General features: G+C 38.8%; 1 protein-coding gene across 2 annotated transcripts in view; it reads right to left on the minus strand.

Moving 5' to 3' along the window:
* The window catches only part of NELL1 (neural EGFL like 1), a 938,548-nt gene that overhangs the window by 751,346 nt on the left and 161,721 nt on the right, over positions 1–25,481 (minus strand). For both annotated transcript variants that reach the window (XM_050755386.1, XM_050755385.1), the window contains exon 4: positions 2,101–2,271. In XM_050755386.1, the coding sequence (XP_050611343.1) occupies positions 2,101–2,271 (171 nt within the window). The remainder of the gene's footprint in view (positions 1–2,100; positions 2,272–25,481) is intronic.

Below are 25,481 nucleotides of genomic sequence, written 5' to 3' on the forward strand. Positions count from 1 at the left end.
ATATGTTCCCCAGGTAATTCTTAGGTACAGTCAGATTTTGGAATCATGTTTCTAGACTTTTCCTACATGAAAATCAAAATTTACTTTTCTTATTACCCAGTCTTCTGGGGCCATTTTTTCTCTGACCTACTTGAAAAATGTATTTGTGTTTAGATTCTACGAATCATTAACTAGCAGCAACTTCATAAACTTTCCCTCCAAGATCTTACATGAGGGACATGTTATGCCACAAGCCAAAGTATGAAAAATATTAAGAAAACAGAAAGAATATTTGGAATACCCTCAGTCAATTCTTTATAAATGGGAATGACTCTAAAGAATACTGTGAACTACAGATCTCCTGGTAGAGAGGTCATGGTTGCCATGAAGGACATACAGCATATGGAAGTTTGAAGGCAGGGTCAAAGAGGTGCCATTGATATGCAGAGTAAATAACAACAACCACCACCAATGTGGACTGAGCACTAAAGGCCAACCACCACCTAAGAACTTTTCTTGAGAGAAGAATGTCAGGAAACAGAGTACAACTTTTGGAAGGAAGAAACAAAAAATTGCATAGCAAGAAAGCAGCAGTATCTCCAGGACTCTGAAGTTGGAAATTACTAAACTAGGGTTTTGTGACCTCTTTCTGTCCTGTGGCTCAGAAGGATAAGCAGGGCTCTTCCTCTACAATCCCATACAGCATGTGGGTGTAGGTCACAGTGGGTCATAGGAGTGCTGCCTGATAGGCCACTTTAATTCTAGAGAGTTGAAGGGGGCAATGAGCTCCTGAAAGTGAAAATGGATATAGCAGCTAAGCATTGGCTTTATCCAGGCTGCCCAGGCCCGGTCTGCAGGGTACAAAGGAGCTAGTGGTTTCTATGGAAACTCTGTCCAGACATACTTACTATATCTGGTGGAAACCACAATTCTTCAGAAGTCTAAAACGTACCTTAAATAGGTCACATCAAAATGGACCAAGACTCACCTCAAGATGGCAAACCTTCCCTTGAGCCTGACACCAGTTCCCTGCCCTTCCAATTCTTCTAAAAGAAACTGCAGAGTCACAGTGGCAGGCACATTCAAGTATCTCCTCATGAGAAATGTGGTCTAAAGCTGACTGACCTTGGAATATCTCTCCTCTCGATGGTTTTCGGAAGGCAGGCTATCCCCAATATGCCTGTTCCTTATCCTGGGTTCAAGGGAGCAAGCCTTGTGTGGCTGAAAAGTCATTTTAACTTTGATGGCATCATTAATGAGAATCAACAATGCATGGGCACTGCTCAGAATGCAAAAAAAAAAAAAAAACTCTGTAATTGGACTCAGGTCACTATCCATAAGGATTTTCAGTGGGTTCTGGAGAGATAAAAACTTTCCCCTTGAACACCATTATCCAGCTGTCCAGCCATAAATGATGCAATAGAAGCCGATGGTCTCCCTCATTCTTCAACTTTCATTAAGCCTGGCTCCAGTGACAGACAAGGGAGACAACATTTCCATCCCACCCCAACCCAAAACCTCCTGTAAAACCCCCCAGACCTCACAAATAGTCCCACCATCCCCTGACAAGCTGGAAGGCTCATTCCTCTGGAGAAAATACACGGCATCAATTCCAAAAGGCTCATACAACAGCCTCTTTAAGAAGCCTCCATTTGGAAAAGATATTTAAGCAAAGGTGAGCTTGATGAAGTGAAATAGAATTAGCTGCTTCAGTAGCACAGGCTTCTCAGATTCATTCTAAGGTAGACGAGCTTATTCGCTTCCAAGTGGAACGAACTCAACAACAATATATCAATGTTAACTGTGATCACAGCTCCATGGAATTCCAGCCAGTGCCTGGAGCACACTGAGGTGCACTTACTATTCCCCAATCTGCAATCAACCTTTTGTACATTTGCTCCTAATCACGGGATACAGTTTCATTTTAATGAACTGTTTTCTTATCATATTACAGTTGGTCATTTCAGCATGCCTAATGTCCCATTTGGTAGGGTAAATTACAATTAGGGTCCCTTGGTGTTTGTTTCCTGGCAAGTCATGAAGGAATCTGATATTTTTTTCCCCTTTTCCATTGCTTGATTTCAAGGGCAGAATCAGCAACGCTCAAAGACAAAGAAATACCTGTTACAGTCGACGTGGAGCAGAAGATGAGAGGCACTAACTGACAGTGCAATCTTGTGCCATCGTCCATCTGCCATCCGGTAAGGAAGTGCCTCTGTCCTTGGCTTCCCACTGTGTATGTAGTGATACCGAATCTCATCCCTCAGGCCACTGCTCTCCAGTTCAAAATAGCTGTATGTAAAGGAACAAACATTTGTTTTATTTTAGTTCTGGATATCACAGCCATCATCAATCCCTCAACCCCTTACTACCGGGTCTCTCACAATCTAAAATTAGCTAAACATGACACAAAGAGCTAAGACCTGAAATCAATGCACTGTATGACACCCAATGAATCTATTGTCTGAGAACCCTCATGGCAACATCTTGAGCCTCTGAAACAGAGATCAATTGATCCACTGTGAGGTAACAAGCCACAGCTAATTAGCAAAACTCAGTGCAGTGTTTCTTAAATACTTCAAAGTACAAATCAGAACCCTCATTCCATGAATGTCTAAAAAAGGCCATTCATGTGGAATTGATCTATTGATGGTTATTTTTAGAACAATTATCTTTACTTTTTCAAGAATTAAATGGAAATAGAAGTCATGTTGGACACAGGGATTGAAATACATTGTCAGAATGAAAAGATTAGTCTTTTTCTTCTCCCTAAACAAAAAGATATAATTGAATAACAATTCCTAGATAATAAGCAGGGGAGAAAAGGTTGAAGCTAGACACAAAAGAATCAGTATTTCAAATTATCAGAGAATGAAATATGCAATTAAGTTTTTTCTTTTCCAAGATTATGATCCTGTTTTTCAGACCCATAAGAAATTCTTAGCCTTACCACTGTGGTCTGCACTTCAGTCATAAAATACTACAAGCAACTTTGGGACACTCCTCAGGCACACAACAGGGCTGGTACTTTCACAGGTGCCAGAACTATTTTGTTTCCTATGCCTCTCTTCTGAAATGTGTCATTGTCATCAACATTGGGCCTGATCTCACTGCCAGGGCTTGCAGTAGGTATTTCACATATACTAATTTATCACTCAAAAAACCCATGAGACTGGTATTATCTCTTTTTTAAAAACTTTAAAACTGAGATTAAGGATTAAACATACCCAAACCAGATTTAAACTTAGATCTAAATTTCACAGTGTGTGCACTTTCTACCAGTTTGTCGCCCATCCCAGAGGCATGATGACAAAGTGGTGAGGATAGCCTCTCCAGGCACTAACTCCAACAACTCATTCATACAGGCAACTCCAGAGCGATTTGCCTAGACAGGTAACTAGGCTTAATCCCTAGATTTGGAAGGGCCTGCTGCTTCTATTCTAATCCACTAAACTGGCTAACCCCACGAGCCAAACTGTATTTAATCTAAAAGACAAAATGCATTTTCTATGAGGACTAAAATGAATCTATCATGAAACTCAGCCTCTATTGTGCGTGAATCCCAAAAGTCATGCCAAAGAACAAATACATATGTCTTGCTCATCTTTCACAGATCTTTCCAAAGTAAACAGTGAAGGGCAAGCAGAGAGTCAAGACCAGCCTCTGACTCACCTCATTTGCACCAGTACAAAGAATCATGCCCAAGGTCATAAACTAAAAGAGGTTATTTATACCATAGCAGCCAACTTCTAGGCCCAGGTTCACACTTATTAGTAATAATTTATGTAATACATACTTTATAACACTGCACAAAAGGAAGTGCTTTAACAAGCCATTTATTTTAAGGGAATTCTCCAATTTCTTCTAAGTTGTTAGAACACTGAAGAATCAAACAATCAGAGAACTTAGAGATCAAGAAGATGTTATAGAGTATTGGTCATTCATTAATTCATTCAACATGTCTTTACTGAACACATAATGAAAAACTAAGAAGGGGTTTAAAATACATATCCCACTCCTGAAGGTGGTTTGTGACTAGGGAAGAAGGAAGTAAAATATGTCCCTCCCCCCCAAAAAAAAGGTGGAAAATGGCCTAAAAGGAACAAATGAGGAGGTAAGAAAAGTCATTTAATGAATGATTGCCATGTGCCAGGAATATGGCAAGTGCTTTCATAGACATCATCTTTTTAATTTCTTTAAGGTAGATTTCATTATCCCTATTTTATAGGTGATCAAAGATATTAAGTATCTTGCCCAAGACCATTTAGCACCTGTATAGAAATGCACCACAAGCTTATATTTGAGATCTTACCAGGATTCACACATCATGAGAAATCTCTCAATTACTTTACTTTGACCAATAAGCAACTACTGGGGGAAGGGACATGACCTTGAAAGGGCTTCAATCAATGACAATTAGAAATACAGAAGTCACCTGATGGAATCATTAAACAGGGAGGCAAATATATTTAACCAGATTTCATCATTATTCTCAGGGTTGTGGCCTCATTGAGCAAGTATTCAATGTATTATAAACACATCTCTTAAAGATCACTTTATAAAGCACTGGAGTCAGTGATTACTTTGGGGTAATCACAAACATATAGCTATGAGAAGAGAAGTCTGTCCTAGTGTCAGGCAAATGATACTTGTATCTCAGACTAAAGTTTCTGGCCACATCCTGCACATATTCAAAAAGTGCTGCATCTCATGCAACTTGGATGAAAATCAAGATGATATATTTTTGAAAAAACGTGTCAGATAACTGCTGAAGCAGCCTTAGGGACAATAAAAACACTGGATGGCTAAGCGACATCTGGATAAAATTCTTTCATGAGGGCTGGGAGGAAAATAAGGCAACATTTCCAGGCAGTAATGCTCTACAAATAAAGATGTGCGGCAACTCTGAGCAGAAAGTCATTTGGCCTGATGGGATTTGGCTGTAGCCTGGAGGGAAGACTCATGTTTTGTAGTAGAACCTTGTGACTCAGTGTGGTCTACAGACCACCAATAGCTGCATCACCTGTGGAATTTCAGATTATTGGGATAACCCAAGGTCTACTGCAGCAGAATCTGCGTTTCAAAACTCCCAGATGATTCACGTTCTACGTTTACATCTATGTTTAAGAAGCACTATAGTAGTATGCCAGGTGTTGCCTTACTTCCTGGCCAGCTGGTCATGATGAGGGGAGCAGAAGTTTGATGCTACGAGCAAGTGAATAGGAGCCATGTGGTGCTGCCAGGTAGAAGGAGGACACTGGAAGTGACAGTAGGCTGGTATCTAGTGAGCAATCTACCCCTCAGCAGTCCTCATGCTTCAGGACTCAGGTGTATTGGGGTTTTTTCAAGAGTCTATGGGGGAGGGCAGCTGTATAAACGATAAAACTGTAAGTCAGATTTTGTAAGCAAAAGATTTTGCAAGCCCTTAGCCTTGGACCTCAGCCAAGTGTGTTGTTCCAACAAACTGCCTTCACTCCCAGAAAAGTCGGCTCATCCTGCAAATATTTGAAAACAGCAGTGATATTCCCTCTTCTTTTTTCTTTTTCAAGCCAAGCATCCCTGGCACCTTCCTTTATACTCCCATCTCCATCTAAATTATGAACCCCTCCTGGACAAGGTTTCTGCCTTCTTCCTTTCTCCAGCCTTCCCCATGTTGGTCACCATGTTCTAGGCATGGTCAAATGAATCAATTTTCCACTTAAATATAGCATCCAGGAATAAAGGCATTGTACAGATGTGGTCTAATGCAAAGTACAGTGACACTATCACCTGCTTTGCTCTGAGCTGTGCACAACTATGCCTATACTGACTTTCCCATCAACTAACACCCCAAGACCTTTCACACAAAATGTTATGAAGGCAAATCTTTTCCAACCTGTATTTACTTAGCTGAATTTTTTAAGCCCAGGCCTTTACTTAGGTGCAAGGTAGACCCTACCCAGAATCAACATTCATAATTCCCCAAAGGTCCACCCTTGGGTATTAGGTACAATTAATATTACCATGAACTGAAGTCAATTTTCATAAGACTATCTGAATTCCTTAGTAGACTGGAAATAAATTCAGGAGCAATAATTCTAAAAATTTAGGTAAAGATCAATCAAGTTATTTTTATTAAAATTTTTATCATTTTCCCCAAAATTGATACCAAAGGTATCCTATTTTGAGATTACATACATGTATAATATTAAAATATATAATACAATTTTATATGTATATATTTATAATAAAATTTTATATTTTTATATATATAATAGAAGGGCGAGATATATTCAAAATGTTAAAGTGATTATTGCTGGATGAATTATGTGGCATCTGTGTACAAGAGTGAAAACAGTAAAAGTTAATTTTAGATGGTATCCAGCACTAATTCACAAGTAAAGGTAAAACATTTCTTAGAAAAGGTCTCTTTTCCAGTTATTCTACAAGGATATATACTAGCTATTTAGAGAAATATATCACACCCCAAAGAGCTCCAGAGTTAGTGCAGTACCTGCTTACATTCCAACAATGATTCTTCTGTGGCCCTGAAGAAACCATTGCTTCCTAGGAGTCTGGGTGGGGAGGTCAAAGCAAAATGGATTTGGGAAACAAGACGACACCCTTTCCCAGTGTGTACCCCTAGCAGGACCCTCCAGATAGACAGAAACCCAGGTAGGCGTCCAGCTACTTTCTGTAAAAGGAACAAGCCACCACATATATAGAGAGTACCTGGGTAGATCATTTCCCAAAATCCTGGAAAATCCTAAAGATGATGAAAAAAATAAGTTTCCCAGCATAGTACCTACAATTTTGTAGGACCTCAATAAAGGGTAACTCTATTTTAATGGGCAATAATAATAACAATGATAACAAAAACAATATAGCTAACATTATTTATGTAATAATAGCTAATACTTACTGAGTACTAATCATTACTAGGAGAACTGCCTTTAGGTCTGTATATTTCATATCAAAATAATTCCTACCACAAACCTGTAAAATATTTTACTTGTTTTAACAAATATTTCTATAGTACTGACTATGGGCCAGGCACTGGTCTGCAAATATTTACTCATGTAATCCTCATAACAACGTTAAAAATTACCAACTATTATCATCCCTATTTTATAAAAGATGAAACCAAAGTACAAAAAGATTAAATAACTTGCCCAAGTTTGTACGGGTAGATAAGAACAGATCCAGGATTTAAACAAAAGCAGTCTAGTTCCAGGCTTCATGCTTTATGCTGCAACTCAAGTCCATATTTTAACCACTACCTCATTTTACAGCTATGAAATTAAAGATATAAAGCTCAGACCACCATAGGAGGCAGAGCCATGACTTGAACCTGAGTCTGTTAGACACCAAAGTATGGTGGCAACACCCCATTACTTTCTACTGTGTCAGGTTTTTAAAATATATTATCTGTAATTCTGCCAATAATCCTAAACGGTACTTATTATTATATTCGTAAGTGTGAAGTGTGAGATCCAAAATGATAAAGTGCCTTGCCTGCAGCCACATCACTCCCACGATTCAAATCCAGGTGTGCTTAATTCCACCACACTGTGCTCCTCACTGGGTTCAGTGGCATGATCACATCAGCGTCAGAGGACAAAACAGTTCCAGTGAACTCAGGCAGCCTCCATCCATGGTTCTCATGATGCCCTCAGTCAAGGTATGCTGCCAAGTCATACTATTGCAGACCCAGGTGCCAGCCCTCATTCTTTATGCTAATCTCATCACTCTGGAAAGAAATGCTACAGTTGTTCATGTTGAAGCTCTTTTTTTTTTTTTTTTTTTGAAACAGAGTCTCACTCTGTTGCCCAGGCTGGAGTACAGTGGCACGATCTTGGCTCACTGCAACCTCCACCTCCCATGTTCAAGCCATTCTTCTGGTTCAGCCTCCTGAGTAGCTGGGATTACAGGCGCCCCACCACCATGCCTGGTTAATTTTTGTATTTTTAGTAGAGACGGGGTTTCACCATGTTGGCCAGGCTGGTCTCGAACTCCTGACCTCAAGTGATCTGCTCACCTCAGCCTCCCAAACTGCTGGGATTAGAGGCGTGAGCCACCGCGCCCAGCCCATGTTGAAGTTCCTGTCTCTTTCCTGGTCCTAAGTCCACTGTTTGGCTGACAAAGAGATTAAGCCAACAATACAAGGCAGGTATACCGTGCCACACCTTAGACCAGGGGTCTCAATGGCTACGTGTCTTGAAAAAGAGGCAGTACCACCATTTTTAATGAAGTAGTAGTGGGACTACTGAAGCTTAAGTTGCAACCTTAAACCTGCCAGACAAATCATGTGATTTTTGGCATATCACTGCCAAAAATGATATCATATCACTGTCCCACTATGCCTCGGTTTTTTAATGTGTCTTAAATAAAGTAATTATATCTGATCCACAAAGCCCTAGGATTTCTCAAAAGGCTCTTAGAGTCCATGGCAGAGGGAAAAGACAAGGCCCATTACCTTTTTTAACCAGAGCAACTTCACTGTCATCTATTACATAAATTGGAGTTTCCTGTAAGATTTCATTTGGATAAAAGAATAGTTTTATTCTTTAAAAAAACTATTCTTAAAAGAAATAGTTTTAAACTATTGAACTAAATAATTTTTAAAGTCCAGCTCAGGTCTAAACTCCTAGAATTCTTATGCTAATTTGCATCTGATTGGTTGGTCAATTAGTTTCATTCTATTCTTGATATTATGTCAACATTCAGGCTCCAGACTCCTTATCAGCCTGGAGGAGAGAAGAACAAGAGGTAAGTGTAGCAGATGTAGCTAATATCTACACCCCGCCTTCTCCCTGGGCACTGGGCACATACTAAAGTATATTCCCCAGTTCCCTTTAATCTAGAAAGGACCACATGAGTAGTTGTCACCAAAAAAACCACCACGAGCAGAGGTGTTGTGTATTATGTCCAGGCCAAAATAGTTAACAGAGGATGTGCTTTATCCATGCCAGTTGCAGAGGTCCAGTGGAGAATTCTGAGGCCTTATTGGGTGGTGGCACCATATGGTGGAGAAAGTTTGGGTCTATAAACGACTTCATGGAGCACAGATACTTTTCCTCACACAGATTAACACTGAACTGGGAAGTAAACAAAAATAAACTTTTACTGATAATAACCAGTGAAATTTAGAGATTACTAGTCTACCTTGACTCAGTAAAGAGAGGTACAGAAACATGAAACCAAAGAAAGGCAAAAAGAAAAAACGCTGAAAAGTAACAATGGGCACAGGTCATTGCTGGTCTATAAGTAAAAAGAAATGACAGCAGCTATGAACACAGTCATCTCCTGTCCTGTATGTCACAGATAATCTGAATTACATGGCTTAATATTCTGTTGGGAAAACTGTACTTTCAGTCACAAAATCTCCCATCTTGCATACTCTTCTACAATGTGAACTTCACATTCCTTACCTTGAAAGGCAGGAACTGTCTCCTCCCCTTGAACCCGCATGGACTTGTAAGTACTTTAAGGGCAAAAGGAATGCCTGGTGACTTCCATAAATGTAAAAATGCAGTTTCTATCTTGTTTACCAGAACACTTGCGCTTTAATCCCTAAGTCACCTTGTAAAAAGTCCAACTACCCTGAGGCCACCTTGCTGTGAGGAAGTCCAGACCGTACTGGGGAGGTGACATGTAGGTGCTCTAGTTGACAACCCCAACTGGGATTCCAGCCAACAACCATTATTTTATATTTTTTTAATTTTTTTTATTATTATACTTTAAGTTCTAGGGTACATGTGGATAATGTGCAGGTTTGTTACATATGTATACTTGTGCCATGTTGGTGTGCTGCACCCATCAACTCGTCATTTTCATCAGGTATAACTCCCAATGCAATTCCTCTCCCCTCCCCCCTCCCCATGATAGGCCCTGGTGTGATGTTCCCCTTCCCGAGTCCAAGTGATCTCATTGTTCAGTTCCCACCTATGAGTGAGAACATGCAGTGTTTGGTTTTCTGTTCTTGCGATAGTTTGCTGAGAATGATGGTTTCCAGCTGCATCCATGTCGCTACAAAGGTCAAAAACTCATCCTTTTTTATGGATGCATAGTATTCCATGGTGTATATGTGCCACATTTTCTTAATCCAGTGTGTCACTGATGGACATTTGCGTTGGTTCCAAGTCTTTGCTATTGTGAATAGTGCTGCAATAAACATACGTGTGCATGTGTCTTTATAGCAGCATGATTTATAATCCTTTGGGTATATACCCAGTAAAGGGATAGCTGGGTCATATGGTACATCTAGTTCTAGATCCTTGAGGAATCGCCATACTGTTTTCCATAATGGTTGAACTAGTTTACAATCCCACCAACAGTGTAAAAGTGTTCCTATTTTCCATATCCTCTCCAGCACCTGTTGTTTCCTGACTTTTTAATGATCGCCATTCTAACTGGTGTGAGATGGTATCTCATTGTGGTTTTGATTTGCACACCAGCTTTGTGAGTGAAAACACCTCCAGCTGGCCTGCCCAGCTGTCTACTCTTCTCATTGAAGCCACAGAAGTGGTAGAATAGAGATAAGTCATCCTTTCTGGGCTCTGTCCAAATTCCTGATCCACAGAAACTGTGAGCAAAAGTTTTGGAGTAGTTTTTTTACTGTGAGCAAAAGTTTTGGAGTAGTTTTTTTTAATACATCAATAGAAACTGGAACACTCTAACTTTGGGTATACAGATTTTTATTATATCTTTAAAAAATTAAAACTATAACTTAAGTATGTTTCTATTAAATGCCTGGGTCATTGGCCAGATAACCAAATCTCAAAATGTTGATTTTCTGCTTATAAATAGCACCACATATATATAACTATGCATTTTCTTTTAACTTATAAAAATGGAATTCTACCAAAAATGTAATTTAATATAAATAAACCATTATGTATTTTAAAATACACGGTTTTCAGAGGCTACTTAAAGAAATAAATACCTTAGGACTACTTTGATATCTTTCTCATTCATCTGTTATTTTTCTTGTATCAAACCCAAACATTCTGGCCTCAAGCTTCTTGTTTACACTAATGGAAGTGGACCCGTTGGTGGTTCTTTCACGAGTCAGATATCTTTGGGTTCCAGGTCCATGTGCCCTTTAAGGCTACAGAGCTATCTGACTAAACTAAAGGAAAGTCTTGATTTTCCTAGACAAACTTCTGGTACTCTCAACTTCTGTTTCCTTTATTCAGAGCAATATGGAAAAAGAATATATACCAGAAAAAAAATATGCCAGGTATAAAGAGGCTTCAGAACCCAGACATCTTGCGATCAATCCCTCCCCTCTGCCATTCAATTCATGTGTGAATGTGGGCAGGACACACCATTTCCCTAAACCTTCTTTTCTTCATCTAGTTGAAAATAAACATCTACTTCACAGATTTGTTTTGAGAATAAAATGACATACATTTGTAAATCGTCTTACAAATTGCCTAGTATCTAATATTGATTATGATTTCCCTTCATCTTTCTATATACATGAAAATAAACAGCCTCACAAAGGTGCGATGCTGCTGAAAGCATATGCATTCTGCCTTTTCTCAGAAAGAAGTGTTTTTCTACCTTCCCCTTCCTCTTGTTTAGACTAGACCTGATGATTTTACTTGTAGTTGTAAGGTTACATATTAGTTCTGTACTCAATCCTCTTAGCAAACATATAGCAAGAGATTAATCGTGACAGCAATTACAAACTGCCTTTGTTATTGAAAATAAAACACTCATTGTTAAATGAAATGTAAAACTCTGGCTCTTTATGCCCATTCAAAACTGTTCTATTACACTCTTTAAAAATCCACATGGTATTAGCCATGCTGTATTTAATAAAGTAAAGGCTGGCTTCTAACTTCCCTAGAGAACCAGGAAAAATACACGAAACTTCAGGCAAGTTAAGATAGAAAAATAAAATTAGTGACAGAATACACTTAAAAAAAAATCAGCTAATATAGCAGGACAAGGGGCGAGGAATCATTTGGTTTTGATTGTCAAGGACTGCAAATACAGTAAAATAAAAACATTTATTAAGCAACCAAGCCGAAGGCACTAAGCTTGGAATTGCACAACTGCATCTGAAGACTAAGGTATAACTTTGGATCTCCAGGACTCAAAATTAAGATGTTTATGAATATCAAGATTTAGGAAATAGGCACTAAATATATCATGGTGGTTGTAGTTGTAGTGGTAATGGTAATCGTACTCATGACCAAAACATATGTAGCACTTTCTATACTTCTTTCTAAATTTTATCTAAAATGCCTAAAGAAGAAATATTATTGTTCCCAAACAAGAAATATAATCTTCAGTTTTCTAAATTTTTTTGTTTCTATTGTTCAGAAGTAAACTGATATATCTATAAAGGTACTCAGTGGAAAATTTCCCTTCCATCCTGTACCCAGTCTTCCCAGTATCCAAAAACGCTTATAGGCAACTAGTGTTGGTATCCCATGTATTTGTACAAAGTTTTTTATGGTAAACTCTTTTAGAATAGTTTTATATTTGCAGAAAATTACAAAAATAGAGTTTCCACATATCCCACACCCAGTTTGCCCTATTAATGAACCAATACTAATAGTTTATTAACCAAGTCTGTATTTTATTTAGATTTTCTTAGTTTTTACCTAATACCCTTTATATGTTCCACATTCCTATCTAGGATGCTACAATACATTTGTTTGTCATGCCTCCTCGGGCTCCTTAGAGCTGTGCCAGTTCAGACTTGTCTTTTTTTTTATGACCTTGACAGTTTTGAGGAGTACGGGCCAGGTATTTGGTAAAATATCTGACAATTGGGATTTGTCTAATTTTTCTCATAATTAATACTAGAGTTGTGACTTTTGGGGAGGAATACCATAGAAGTAATGTGCAAATCTCACAGCATCATATCAAGAATGCATTCTACTATATGACATCACTATTGATGTTACTGTCAGGGTTTATCTCCCTGGCTGAGTGTTTGTCAGTTTTCTGCATTATAAAAATACTCTTCCCCCTCCCAGTTCTATACTGTCCTCTTTGGAAGGAAGACACTCCGGAGCCCACACTTTAGGAGTGGAGAGTTACATTCCACCTCCTTGAGGATGGACTATTGAAATGAAAATACTCATTTTACATAAATTATTAGAATTTTACTGCATGGGATATTTATCTATTCTCATTTATTTATTTATTCAAACACTTATTATATCAGTGTAGACTCACGGGTTATCACTTTTTGCTTTGGTTTATAATCCAACACTGTTTATCTTGTTGCTCAAATTGTTCCAGCTTTAGCTGTTGGACGTTTTTCAGCTGGTTCCTTTGACTTACTCCCATCATGTTTCCTGTTTTGTTTTATTTTGTTTTGAGCATTTCCTTACTTTCTAGTACTACAAGATGCTCAAGGTTCATCTTATATATTTCCTGACCCAATCCTAAAATCAACCATCTCTCCAAGGAAGCCTTGTTCCTTTTACTGGAGAATGGTATTAGAAATCAAGATTTGGCCACTATGTGTGCTCATTGCTATGAGATATTGTTGCTTCTGAGCTCTCTCAGCCAACAAAGAAATATATGTGTGTGTGTATAACAATCAGTACATATACACATATCTGTAAATATTTCTATATGTATCCATTTGTATCTAAAGCTAAACATGAATTCATACTGATATCTTAAACTCTAATCCGTTATCACATAGATAATTCTAGTCTCTGTCCCATGCTTATCTGTAATTTCCCATGATCTGCCATCCATTAACTTAATTATTCACCTTCTGTATACATGTATAGTGGTTTTAATATCATTAACCAATACCCTCAGGTAAACAACTGTATCAACTCAAGTGAAGGGTCTATATACAGTTCCTTCGGCCTTTAGTCCTACCTACTCCATTCGTGTCCAAAGTTCCGGAAGTCAGCTCCTATTTCCTCAATCCCCGTTGTTTTATTTCATACATTTGTAATACAGTTAGATAATTCTGTTACATTCTGAATTCCATCCTGGGATCTCTTAACTTCCTAAATGATTTTTTAAAATATGCACACATTGAGGTTTATTCTCTGTGCTGTAAGGTTCTGTGGCTTTTGACATATGCATAGTGTCATGTACCCACCACTACAGAATTACACCCAATAGTTCCACTACCTAAAAAATTCCTCTGTTCTTCACCTATTTAACTCTCCCCCAACTCCCAAAGCCCTGGAAATCATTCATCTGTTTGTTATCTTTTTTTTCATCTTTTTTTTTTTTTTGGCTTTTTCCAGAATGTCATATAAATGGAATGATACAGTATTCAGCCTTTTCAGACTGGGTTCTTACACTAAGTAATATGCATTAAAGATTCATCCAAATACGATCAACCATAAAAAAAAAAAAAAAAAAAAAAGATTCACCCATATCTTTGCATGGCTTAGTCATGCATTTTTTTTATAGCTGAGTAATACATCATATAGATGAACCACAGTTCATTTATCCATTTACTTATTGAGGGACTTGGTTACTTCCTGTTTGTATGCAGGATTTTTTGTGAAAACAAGTTTTCGAATCAATTGGTTTGAAATAAGTTTTCAAATCCATTGGTTTGAAATAAGTTTTCAAATCAATTGGTTTGAAATAAGTTTTCAAATCAATTGGTTTGAAATAAGTTTTCAAATCAATAGGTAAATACCTAGAAGTGCAATTACTGGATTTTGTGATAAGACTATGTTTAGCTTTGTAAAAAACTGCCAAACTGCCTTCCAACGTGGCCGTACTACATTACACTCAGACCACCAATAAACAAGGATTCCTGTTGCTATTGATTCCCACCAGCAATGTTGGGGGTTTTTTGGATTTTACCCATTCTAATTGGTGTGTAATGGTATCTCATTGTTTTAATTAGCATTTCCCTAATGATAAATGATATTCAGCATTGTAATATGCTCATTTCCCATTTACATATCTTCTTTAGTAAGATGTCTATTCAGATATTTTGCCTATTTAAAAAAACTGGGTTGTTTATTTATTGTTGAGTTTACTTACTGTTGAGTTTCAGGTGTTCTTTATATATGTTGGATATAAATCCTTCCTCAAATGTGTGTTTTTCAAATTTTTCTTCCAATCTATAACTTGTTTTTTTTGTTTGTTTTGAGACAGACTCTTGCTCTGTCACCCAGGCTGGAATGCAGTAGTGTGATCTCCACTCAGTATAAGCCCCACCTCCTGGGTTCACGCCATTCTCCTGCCTCAGCCTCCCAAGTAGCTGGGACTACAGGCACCCGCCACCGCATCTGGCTAATTTTTTTTTTTTTTTTTTTTTGTATTTTTAGCAGAGATGGGGTTTCACCGTGTTAGCCAGGATGGTCTTGATTTCCTGACCTCGTGATCCGCCCTCCTTGGCCTCCCAAAGTGCTGGGATTACAGATGTGAGCCACCGCGCCCAGCCTATAACTTGTTTTTTTAATCTCTTAATCTTTCTAGTAGAGCAGAAGGCTGTAGCTGTAATAAAAATCTAACTTAACAACTGTTTCTTTTATGGATCATGCTATTCATGTTGTACCTAAAAGCTCATCACCGAAGGTATGTTTTCTTTTAGGAGTTTTATAGTTTTGCATTTTACATTAAAGTACATAATCTATTTTGAGTTAATTTTTGTAAAAGGTATAAGGTCAGTATGCAGCTCATTCTTTTGAATACAAATGTCCCATTGTGCAAGCATCATTTGTTAGGAAGAAAAGAACCTTTTCTCCAAAGGTTTCTTATGCTATGAAAGCAAGTATAAATATACTATTTTGTCCCACCTCTTTAACACAAATGGTAGCATAGTATTCTCACTGTTCTATACTTTTTTCAATTGATGTAATAAGAAAGCTTTCTTATGCAGACAGCATTTTCTTTATTTTTACTGTTTTCAATTCGATATATATTCTCCCACTCAAAATTAAAATCACTCACTTATCTATAACACAAATCCAAATTACAACTAGGTAAAGGGCCATTTTCTCAAGGCTAAGCCAGGCTTACATACTGTGAAAGCAAGATTGAAAATCATATATGCAAAGAAGGCACTAAGTGTAAAGATAAGTAAGTAACAAGCGCAAGGTAATACAAAAACCTTTGATATGTATGCCTCTTGTCAAAGATTTTACATGTCACTTGATAAAATAAAAACTGATGGAAAGATAGACAACAATACAAGCTTGACCTTTAAAATGAGGAGAGGAGATCCACTCCTGAATGGTGATGTAAGAACGTTTCAAAAAGAAGCTAGATGTAGAAGAATGATCTAGACTGGAGTGAAATGGGTAAGAAAAGTGCTTCAGGAGTGGGGAAAACGTAAAAACATGGAGGAAGAAATGTGTCTGGCATGCTTAGGCCACAAAGAAAGAAGTATGAACAGCACTGATGATGTATACAAACAGATCAGAGGAGTTGTGAAGCAACAGAAAGGTAAGTTGGAGCTAGATTCATAGAACCAACCACCAATATTTGGCCCTCTGGCCCTTTTCCTATAGCCTAGTAGTTCTCAAACTATTTTACGTTAGGGCTGATATGCAGGTAATGTTCAAACACTCCCACGGGTGTCACCAGTTATACAAAATTTGTTTTCTTACCTCTAACTCCAGTCCTTTCTCCACCTCTCAGAAAGTGCATCATAACAGTGACTCTATGTACCCTGACTCCACAGTAATATGTTAGGGTGCTTTTTTTCTTTTGAGACGGAGTCTCACTCTGTCACCAGGCTGGAGTGCAGTGGCATGATCTCGGCTCGCTGCAAGCTCTGCCTCCCAGGTTCACACCATTCTCCTGCCTCAACCTCTCAAGTAGCTGGGACTACAAGCGCCTGCCTCCACATGGGGCTAATTTTTTTGTATTTTTAGTAGAGACGGAGTTTCACCGTGTTAACCAAGAGGGTGCTTTTTTACATAAATAAATCACAAATTTATATCTCCAGTCTAGACCTGTCTTCTGAACTGTATACTTGTATAACCAACTATCTACTCAGCATCTCTCCCTGGATACCCCAAACTCAATACTCTCAAGACATTAACTCCTAATTCTTTCCCCAAAACCTGGGCCTCATCCATTATATTCTATATCAGAACAGAAGCTAAAAACTTAAGCATTGTCTTTGACACCTTTCTCTCCCCAGCACCTGATGTGCACACCATCAGCAAATTCTATCACTTCTGTTCCAAAGTATCTACCATATTTATCCATTCCAAATCTCCTTCACAGCTATCATCCTTATCTTATCCACCAACATCTACTACTAGCAACTATATAGATTACTATCAGGTCTCACTGAATCCACCCTGGCCCATTCCAATCTATTCTACAGCCAAAGTTATGTTTTTAAAACAAAAATCCAATCATATTATCAACTTCTTCCAAGCACTCCCACTTCCAAGTTTAAAATCCATCAATGTCTTCTTATTACTATTGAGTTCAAGCCTAGAAGTCTTAGGCATGGGCTTCAGGAACCTACATGCTCTAGCCCCTGCCTATCTTTCCAGTGTCAACTTTCTCACTCTCTGTCTTGCCCTCTACACACCAACGTTCTTTCAAGTCTTCAAACATACCATGATCCCTCCCACTACAATGTACTTGCTCCAACTACCTGAAAGGCTCTTAACCCATTCTTTCCCTAGCTAACTTCTACTCATTCAGCTCTCACTTTTAATGTCACCTCCCCAGGAAGTCCATTGACATGCACTCCCTACCACTACCTAGGGTTTTTTTTTAATGAGACTATGCTCCTTTCCTTCACAGCTATCTGTTTGACCTTACATATTTTTCTCATTATTTTGTTAACATCTGTCTCCCACTGGATAAGCTTTATGAATACATGGAATATATGTTTTTTTCACCATGGTGTCTTCAGAGCCTAGCATAACACTTAGCGTACTGTAGTGACTTAATAAATATTTTTTGAATAAATGAATAAATATAGTAATAAATATCTGGATTTTAGTAACAGTAACAAATTACAGGTAGCATGCCTTAGTGCTGATTGTGATACAACAAAGGGTATGACATTGCAGTTGACAATCACTCTTATAGAAAATAAATTACTCATCAAGAAGGTAATTCAGCAAAAGCACCATTTAAATAATAATAATAATAATGGCTAACATTTATCAAGTCTTACCACATACCACCTTAGTAATTACTTTATATACAATATTGTACTAAATTCTTGGAACAACCCACTAGAAAGAGGTACTATTATCATCTTCATTTAACTAGTGAAGAAAGCAAGTCAGAGAGAAGTTAAATGATGACCAAAGACACAAAATTAGGACAATGATGCCTAAGTCAGGCCCTCTTGGAAGAAAGAACTATGAGAATCAACACAGACCAACCTGTCCTATAACTGAAATTTCCACTAGCCATAAGAGTCACCGGGAAGGCTGACATCACGAGCAGAGCGTTCAGCTGGATATGAGGCCAGCCACCATGAGCTGGAAATGAACTACCCTTAACAGAAGCAACATGGAACCCTCCTCTGTTCCTGGTGCTGACGGCTCCACAGTACTGGAGGATGAGAGTGGGTGCCGTAGGAAACATGTTCTAGTGGCTGTTTCTGTTAGGAAGACATGAGCTCTCAATAAATGTAGTGAGATAAATTTTATGGTAAAGTACTTATCATAACTGGCATGCTATAAGAACTCAATAAATGTCAGCTATTATTATTGTCATCATTATTTAAATGTTAATTTTGCTGAATTGCCTCCTTGATAAGAAACTTTTATTTTCTACAGTGATTCTCAACTTCAATGTCAAGGCAGTTTGATGTATCACCATCATCTGTGAGATGTGCCATATGTAATTTATTACTGCTAATAAAAGCCAGAGGTTCGTTAAGGTATTCATTCATTTATTTCAAAAATGTTGAGTCTCTACAACTTGCTAGGTGCTTTGCTAGGTTGTAAAGACACAGTGATGAACAAAAACAGATATGATCCATGTGTTCACAGAGCTTACAATCCAGTGGGAGACAGATGTTAACAAAATAATCACACTAATAAATGTAAAATTGGAAACGAATAAGCACTGTGAGAGAAAAGAACATGGTTCTGTGACAAAGCCTGGATCAGTTTAAGTCACACTGGGATAAAGCCACCCAGCCTGAAAACCACAGGCTAAACATGAGCATTGTGAAGAGTCTCATAAAAGTGTACGGTCACTAAGAAGAACAGTGCTTAGGAATGAGCTTAGAAGATGGAGCCCAGATGGGCCTAAGTGGTAACAGTCATTCACAGTGAAACACTGAAACAGGTGAGGGCTATGCAGTAAATCTCTCAGGGGGCCATTAGTAAGACCAGTGTAGCAAGCTCCCACCCAGCCCACCTGCTATTACAGAAGCCTCCTCCACACCCAGTATCACTGCTAGTGGAAATAATGACTAAACATTCCCACCCCCTACCCTGAATTCCCTGTTCCCTCCTCAGGAGAGGACACCTGGATCAGGTGAATTCATCTATAAAATCTATTTGCCTAGAGCTAATATATGTAAGTGAACATTTGCCTAAAGCAGCTTTATCTGAAACCAAATTTGACAAAAACCAATTTACCTTCCTATCACATATGAATTCTTATAAATTTCACAAACATGAATTTTTATGTTAGTAGTACTATTAGGGGAAATCACCATTAAGTAGACTGGCCATTAGGCAAATTGAGTTTAGAATCATGTATTCTGGGCAAACTTGAAACACCTAAGCCCAATCTGCAGCAGTTCAAAAAGGTAGATGAGATGGCTCTGTGTCATAGTGCGTTCTCTCACTATCAATAAAACCCTACGAAGCTAATATACCCAGGGTCCCCCCCACCTTCCAAAACAACTAGCAGGCTTCAAAATTAATCAACTTATCCTGTGCTACCATAATTCCTGTTATGTTCTTCATCTCCAGAATGCCCAGGAGCTTCCTGGCCACCATCATCATGAAGCCGCCTTTATCGAATTTTTGATAAGCTCAGTTCATTCAGGTATCAAGGGGGCACAGCCACTGTAAACACTTTAAAAGTGTTCCTCAAACATGAGGGTGCACATGAGTCAACTTGTCAAAATGCAGGCTCTGATTCAGAAGGTCTGCTGGGGTCTGAGAGATGGCATTTCTAATAAGCCCCAGGCGACGCTCTTGCTGCTGGTCTGCAGGCCACACGATGAGCAGCAAGGTCTTATGAGATGAGTACGATTGTTAAGATGTGCAGGTTGAACTGGAGATGAAATTTACTAGATATGAGAAGGGAATTCTTCTCTGATCTTGGACATAAGAATGCAAGAAGATATCAGAAACTTACTCACATGTTTGTGGAGTTTGAAACAGTGATGCAAACTTTCTCTGAGAGAGTTTGCCAATGACTCTCAATCATTAAGAAAGCTTCAAAAGTCAAGTTCCCTAAAAAGGTGACTGCTATGATTGGATATGGTTTGTCCCCACCAAAACTCATATTGAAATTTGATCCCGTGTGGTGGTGTTAGGGGGTGGGGCCTAGTGAGAAGTGCTTGGATCATATGTATGTATCTCTCATAAATGAATGGATGCTATTCACACAGTAGTGAGTTCTTGCTATCCTGAGACTGGAAAAGTTCTCATAGGAGCAGATTAGTGATGGATTTGTGATAGAGTAACTGTTTTCCACACAAGGAATTTTACAAATCACATAAAATATATCCCTGCCTACCTTGGAAATGCATTGTTAAGAAAAGAGTTCCCCCCTTTTTATTACACCAACAGTCTACAAAAGCTATTTCAGGAGTTGGGCGTGGTGGCTCACGCCTGTAATCCCAGCATTTTGGGAGTCTGAGGCAAGCAGATCACCTGAGGTCAAGACTTCAAGACCAGCCTGGCCAACATGGTGAAACTGTGTCTCTACTAAAAATACAAAAAATTAGCCAGGCATGTTGGCACACACCTGTAATCCCAGCTACTTGGGAGGCTGAGGCACGAGAATTGCTTGAACCCAGGAGGCAGAGGACAGAAGAGAGAGCAAAAATAAGACCAGGTATTACTGAGGTGTTGCTCTCCATCTTTTCTCCTTCTTCCATAAACAGACGCACAGGAACACAGCTTCTCACTTCAGTGATTCAAAAGCATTCTCTCAGTTGAGGGCTGGAAAAAACTTTTTTTCTTTTTCTTTTTTTTTTTTTTTTTTTTTTTGAGACAAAGTCTCACTCTGTCACCAGGCTGGCTCTCGGCTCACTACAGCCTCCACCTCCCAAGTTCGAGCAATTCTCCTGCCTCAGCCTCCCAAGTAGCTGGGATTACAGGAATGTGCCACCATACCCAGCTAATTTTTGTATTTTTAGTAGAGAACAGGTTTCACCATGTTCACCAGGATGGTGTCGATCTCTTGACCTCGTGATCCACCCGCCTCGGCCTCCCAAAGTGGGGGGATTACAGGCATGAGCCACTGCGCCCAGCCAAAATCCTTTATAAATTACCACTTTCTTTAATTACAAAATGAAAAATAAAAACTTCACAGTGAAGAATCCTGGAAGGCTCCACCTTAAAAAAGCAATCAAGGATAACATCACCAGTAATAAGATATAGCAATACAAGGAATCCTTTGACATGATGCACACAGAAAAGACAACATCATTCTATGGTATCCTTGCCAAAAAAAATAATAATCAGGAGAAAATGTCAGAAATTCAAACTAAGGGCCATTTCATAAAATAACTGGCCATACTCTTCAAAAGTGTCAAAGTCATGAAGACAGGAAAGTCTGACAAACTGTAACATTTTTGAGATTAAGAAGAAACAGCAACTAAATGAAATGTGGGCTGGACAAGATCCTGAAACAGAAAAACAAAATCCTATATTCATTAAAAAACAAACAAACAAACAAACAAAACTGGCAAAATTCAAACAAGGTGTGGAATTCGATTAATAGTCCTACAGCAGGATGGGCGCAGTGGCTCAGGCCTATAATTCCAACACTTTGAGAGGCCAAGGCAGGTGGATCATGAGGTCAGGAGTTCCAGACCAGCCTAGCCAAGATAGTGAAACTTTGTCTCTACTAAAAATACAAAAATTAGCTGGGCGCAGTGGCGGGCACCTGTAATCTCAGCTACTCAGAGGCTGAAGCAGGAGAACTGCTTGAACCCAGGAGGCAGAGGTTGCAGTGAGCCGCGATTGCACTACTGCACTCTAGCCTGGGCAACAGAACAAGACTCTGTTTCAAAAAAAATAGTCCTGCAGCAATATTAATTTCCTGATTATCATAATTTTACCATGGTTATGTAAAATGTTAATATATTAGAGGAAACTGGGTGAGAGATATATAAGACTTGCTGTATCATTTTTGCAACTTCCCTCTAAGTCTAAAATTAATTTCAAAGAAAAAGTTAAAAAAATAAATCACTGTCTTCTCTTCTAAGAGGCCAAGCCAAGGAAGCCAAGCCAGTGATTGACATCCCAATGGAAAATCTATTTTATCTTTCATACTTGCAAAAATAGAAAGACTGGATCCTCTGGACATTCTCCTTTGAATCATAGTTTTTTTCCCAATAAAATCTTGGCTCCTGGTTCTCCTTCTCATCTTCCTCAGCAACTGAGTTATTCTTATAATAAATCAAGAGAAGCCATCCACTCACCCAGGTTAGAATTGTGAAATCCACCTTCTATCTGTCACAGTTGCAGAAAAGTGAAACCATTAAGAACAGACAGAAAGTGAGACACTAAAACTGACTCAAAGAAACTGACTGAAAAGAAAAAAAATATGATAAGCATAAAACAGCATTAAAATTATTAAGAGTTCCCCTGTCCTACATGAGATCGGGTGGACATCTGAGAGTGGGAAGGCCAGAATGCAGGCAGAAGCCAGAATGCAGTAGATCATGAATTTCTGGGTAAGAGGAACCCCAAGACAGTTCCACAAAGCCCTTACCTGCAGCGATCTCAACAAGAATTGAGCATGCACGAGGTCCCTAGGTTAAATTTTAGAAAAGTGCTAGGAAAATGGCTCCTCATACCAATCATTAAGGTAATGACAAACTTTAGGGTTTTTTCAATTATTAACTCTCTTCTGGGTTTCTAGGGTTTGCAAGTTATACGTGGAGACTACATTTCAAATATGGCTGATTTTAATAGATATTCCAAGAGTAGAACATGCAAGATAAATGAGATATTCAGAATATCTCATTTAAATCATGCCCTTTAAACTTAGGACAGAAAGCATGGGATCTAAACAATAATAACATTTGACAATTATTGAGCACCTATGTGCCAGACATTGTCTTAAATCCTTAAAATATGCCCATTGGGCAGATATGATTATACCTAGCTTACAGATGAAGAAGCTGAAGTTCAAAGATATAAAGTAGTCCAAGAAAACACAACCAGTAAGTGGTAGATTCAAGATAGAAACCCAAGTTTACATAACACTAAAGACGCCCTGTCTGCTCCATGACACTATGTCTAGGATGTTGTAGAGGAAACGAAGTTTCTAGCACCAATAAAGAGATGCTGAGGCTGTTGGGAGTAGGTAGCATAGAGACAAGAGCAGTTAGCAGTCTCCCTTTGGGACTAAGATATTTTTAATCTGTGGTGCCCATCACAACAGAGGGAAATCATTTAAACAGTTTTGCACAACCTCATCACTCCCCCACAGAGAATATTGTGTTTTCAAAAATAAGAAAGATAGTACACATTAACTTAGGATGGAAGAAAATCATAACTAATTTACTTTTCTTCTTGGCACAGAGCTAGGACTCATTTCCCAGCCTTTCTTGCTAAAAATACTAGGTGTGGCCATATGCTTGAGTTCCAGACAATGAAATGTCAGCAGAAGTAATTGATACGTGTGTACTGCTTCCAAGGCTGACCCTAAACCTCCTGCATGCAATCCTCTTTCTGGTTGCTGGAATAAAGACAACCCTCAGAAACACCTGGAATACCACATGTTGAAGATGGAAGAATGACAAAGTGGACAGAGTCTGGGCCTCTAACTCTCCACTAGAAGAAGATCTTCCCAGGCCAGATACCTAGCCAGAAATACCTGCATTGGTCTTTTATGTGAGCAACATATAAATATGGTACATGCCTAGCTAAAACTGTCAATGAGAAATAGTTCCTAATTATAAGCCTCAAAAATCCCTTCAAGCCATACAGAAAGAAAGACTTACTTTCTCCTGCTTCATTTGATAAGACGATAATGAGCACTGACAGTATCTACACAGCTTTGGCACAAGAATAAAAACATGAGTTTATTTTGACACTGGTCACCCAGGCTTTTCTGATCATGGTCCAGGGGGGTCCATGGAATTAGAAATTAGATACTAATGTTCATGCCTTGGCAGGCACCATTAGAATCCCCCATCTTACACATGAAAACATTTAGATTCAGATAAACCAAGCCATAGTTCTTTCTGCACTCCCACTGCGAACCCAGGGCTGTGTCTTGGCAATTCCAGCATAAAACTCTCAAAGGTATTACAGTTAAACTAACTGCCAGTGAGCAAGAGAGCCAGATCTGACACTCAGGTCTTCTGGGTGAATGTGTTATCACATATCGAAAACATTTAACACACAAAAGTATACCCTCAGCAAATGTTAGTTCCCTTCCCTTCAACTCAGCTAAATATAATCTCTCTACTGACATCCAGTCTGTCTCACTCTTCCATGCAAAGGTCTTGTTCACATGAACAAGCAAATTTAAGATACATCAGGCAAATACCCAGATTGGTTCCACCAAAGCTCATTCTTGCTTGGAGGGGTTTTTATGGCAGTAACTTCAGGGAAGGCAAGCTTTTATAGGTAAGCCTTTGGGTGATTTTCCTGAAGGGGTGTCAATCCCCCAATAAGTTCCTAATCCAGAATTGTGCACTAAAAAATAATTAACCAGAGAGGAGTGCCCAGAGAGGAGTCCAGGACCCTGTCAGTGAAAATCTGAAGAATGTTGGAGGCAGAGAATGCCAGCTGTCCCTTGGTGTGCACTCTCCCCTTTCCTTTAGTAATTGAATCTTACTGAAGCACATGGCCATCTAGAATAAAGGCCACATTCACCATCTTCCTTACAGCTAGGTATGGTCATGTGATCAAGCTCTCACTAGTGGGATATCAGTGAAAGTAATATGTGTAAGGAGAATGCTCTCGACTTCTTGTTCTCCTTCATGCTGGCATAGCGAGGGAATGAGACTGAATCATCAAGAACCACAGGCAGAGGGCCATAATACAGAAGAACCTAGTTTCTCAACCCTGTAAAGTTGTCACATAAACTCTGGACTACTATATTAGTCCATTCTCATGCTGCTAATAAAGACATTCCCAAGACTGAGTAATTAATAAAGGAAAGAAGTTTAATTGACACACAGTTCAGTATGGCTGGGGAGGTCTCAGGAAACTTCTGATCATGATGGAAAAAGAAACAAATACATCCTTCTTCACATGGTGGCAGGAAGAAGTGCAGAGCCAAATGGGGAAAGCCCCTTATAAAACCATCAGATCTTGTGAAAACTCACTGACTATCACAAGAACAGCATGGGGGACCACCTCCATTATCTATTCACCTCCCACAAGGTCCCTCTCCAAACACATGGGAATTACAATCCAAGA

The sequence above is a fragment of the Macaca thibetana genome, chromosome 14 (genome assembly GCF_024542745.1).
Source record: "Macaca thibetana thibetana isolate TM-01 chromosome 14, ASM2454274v1, whole genome shotgun sequence".
Lineage (NCBI taxonomy): Eukaryota > Metazoa > Chordata > Mammalia > Primates > Cercopithecidae > Macaca > Macaca thibetana.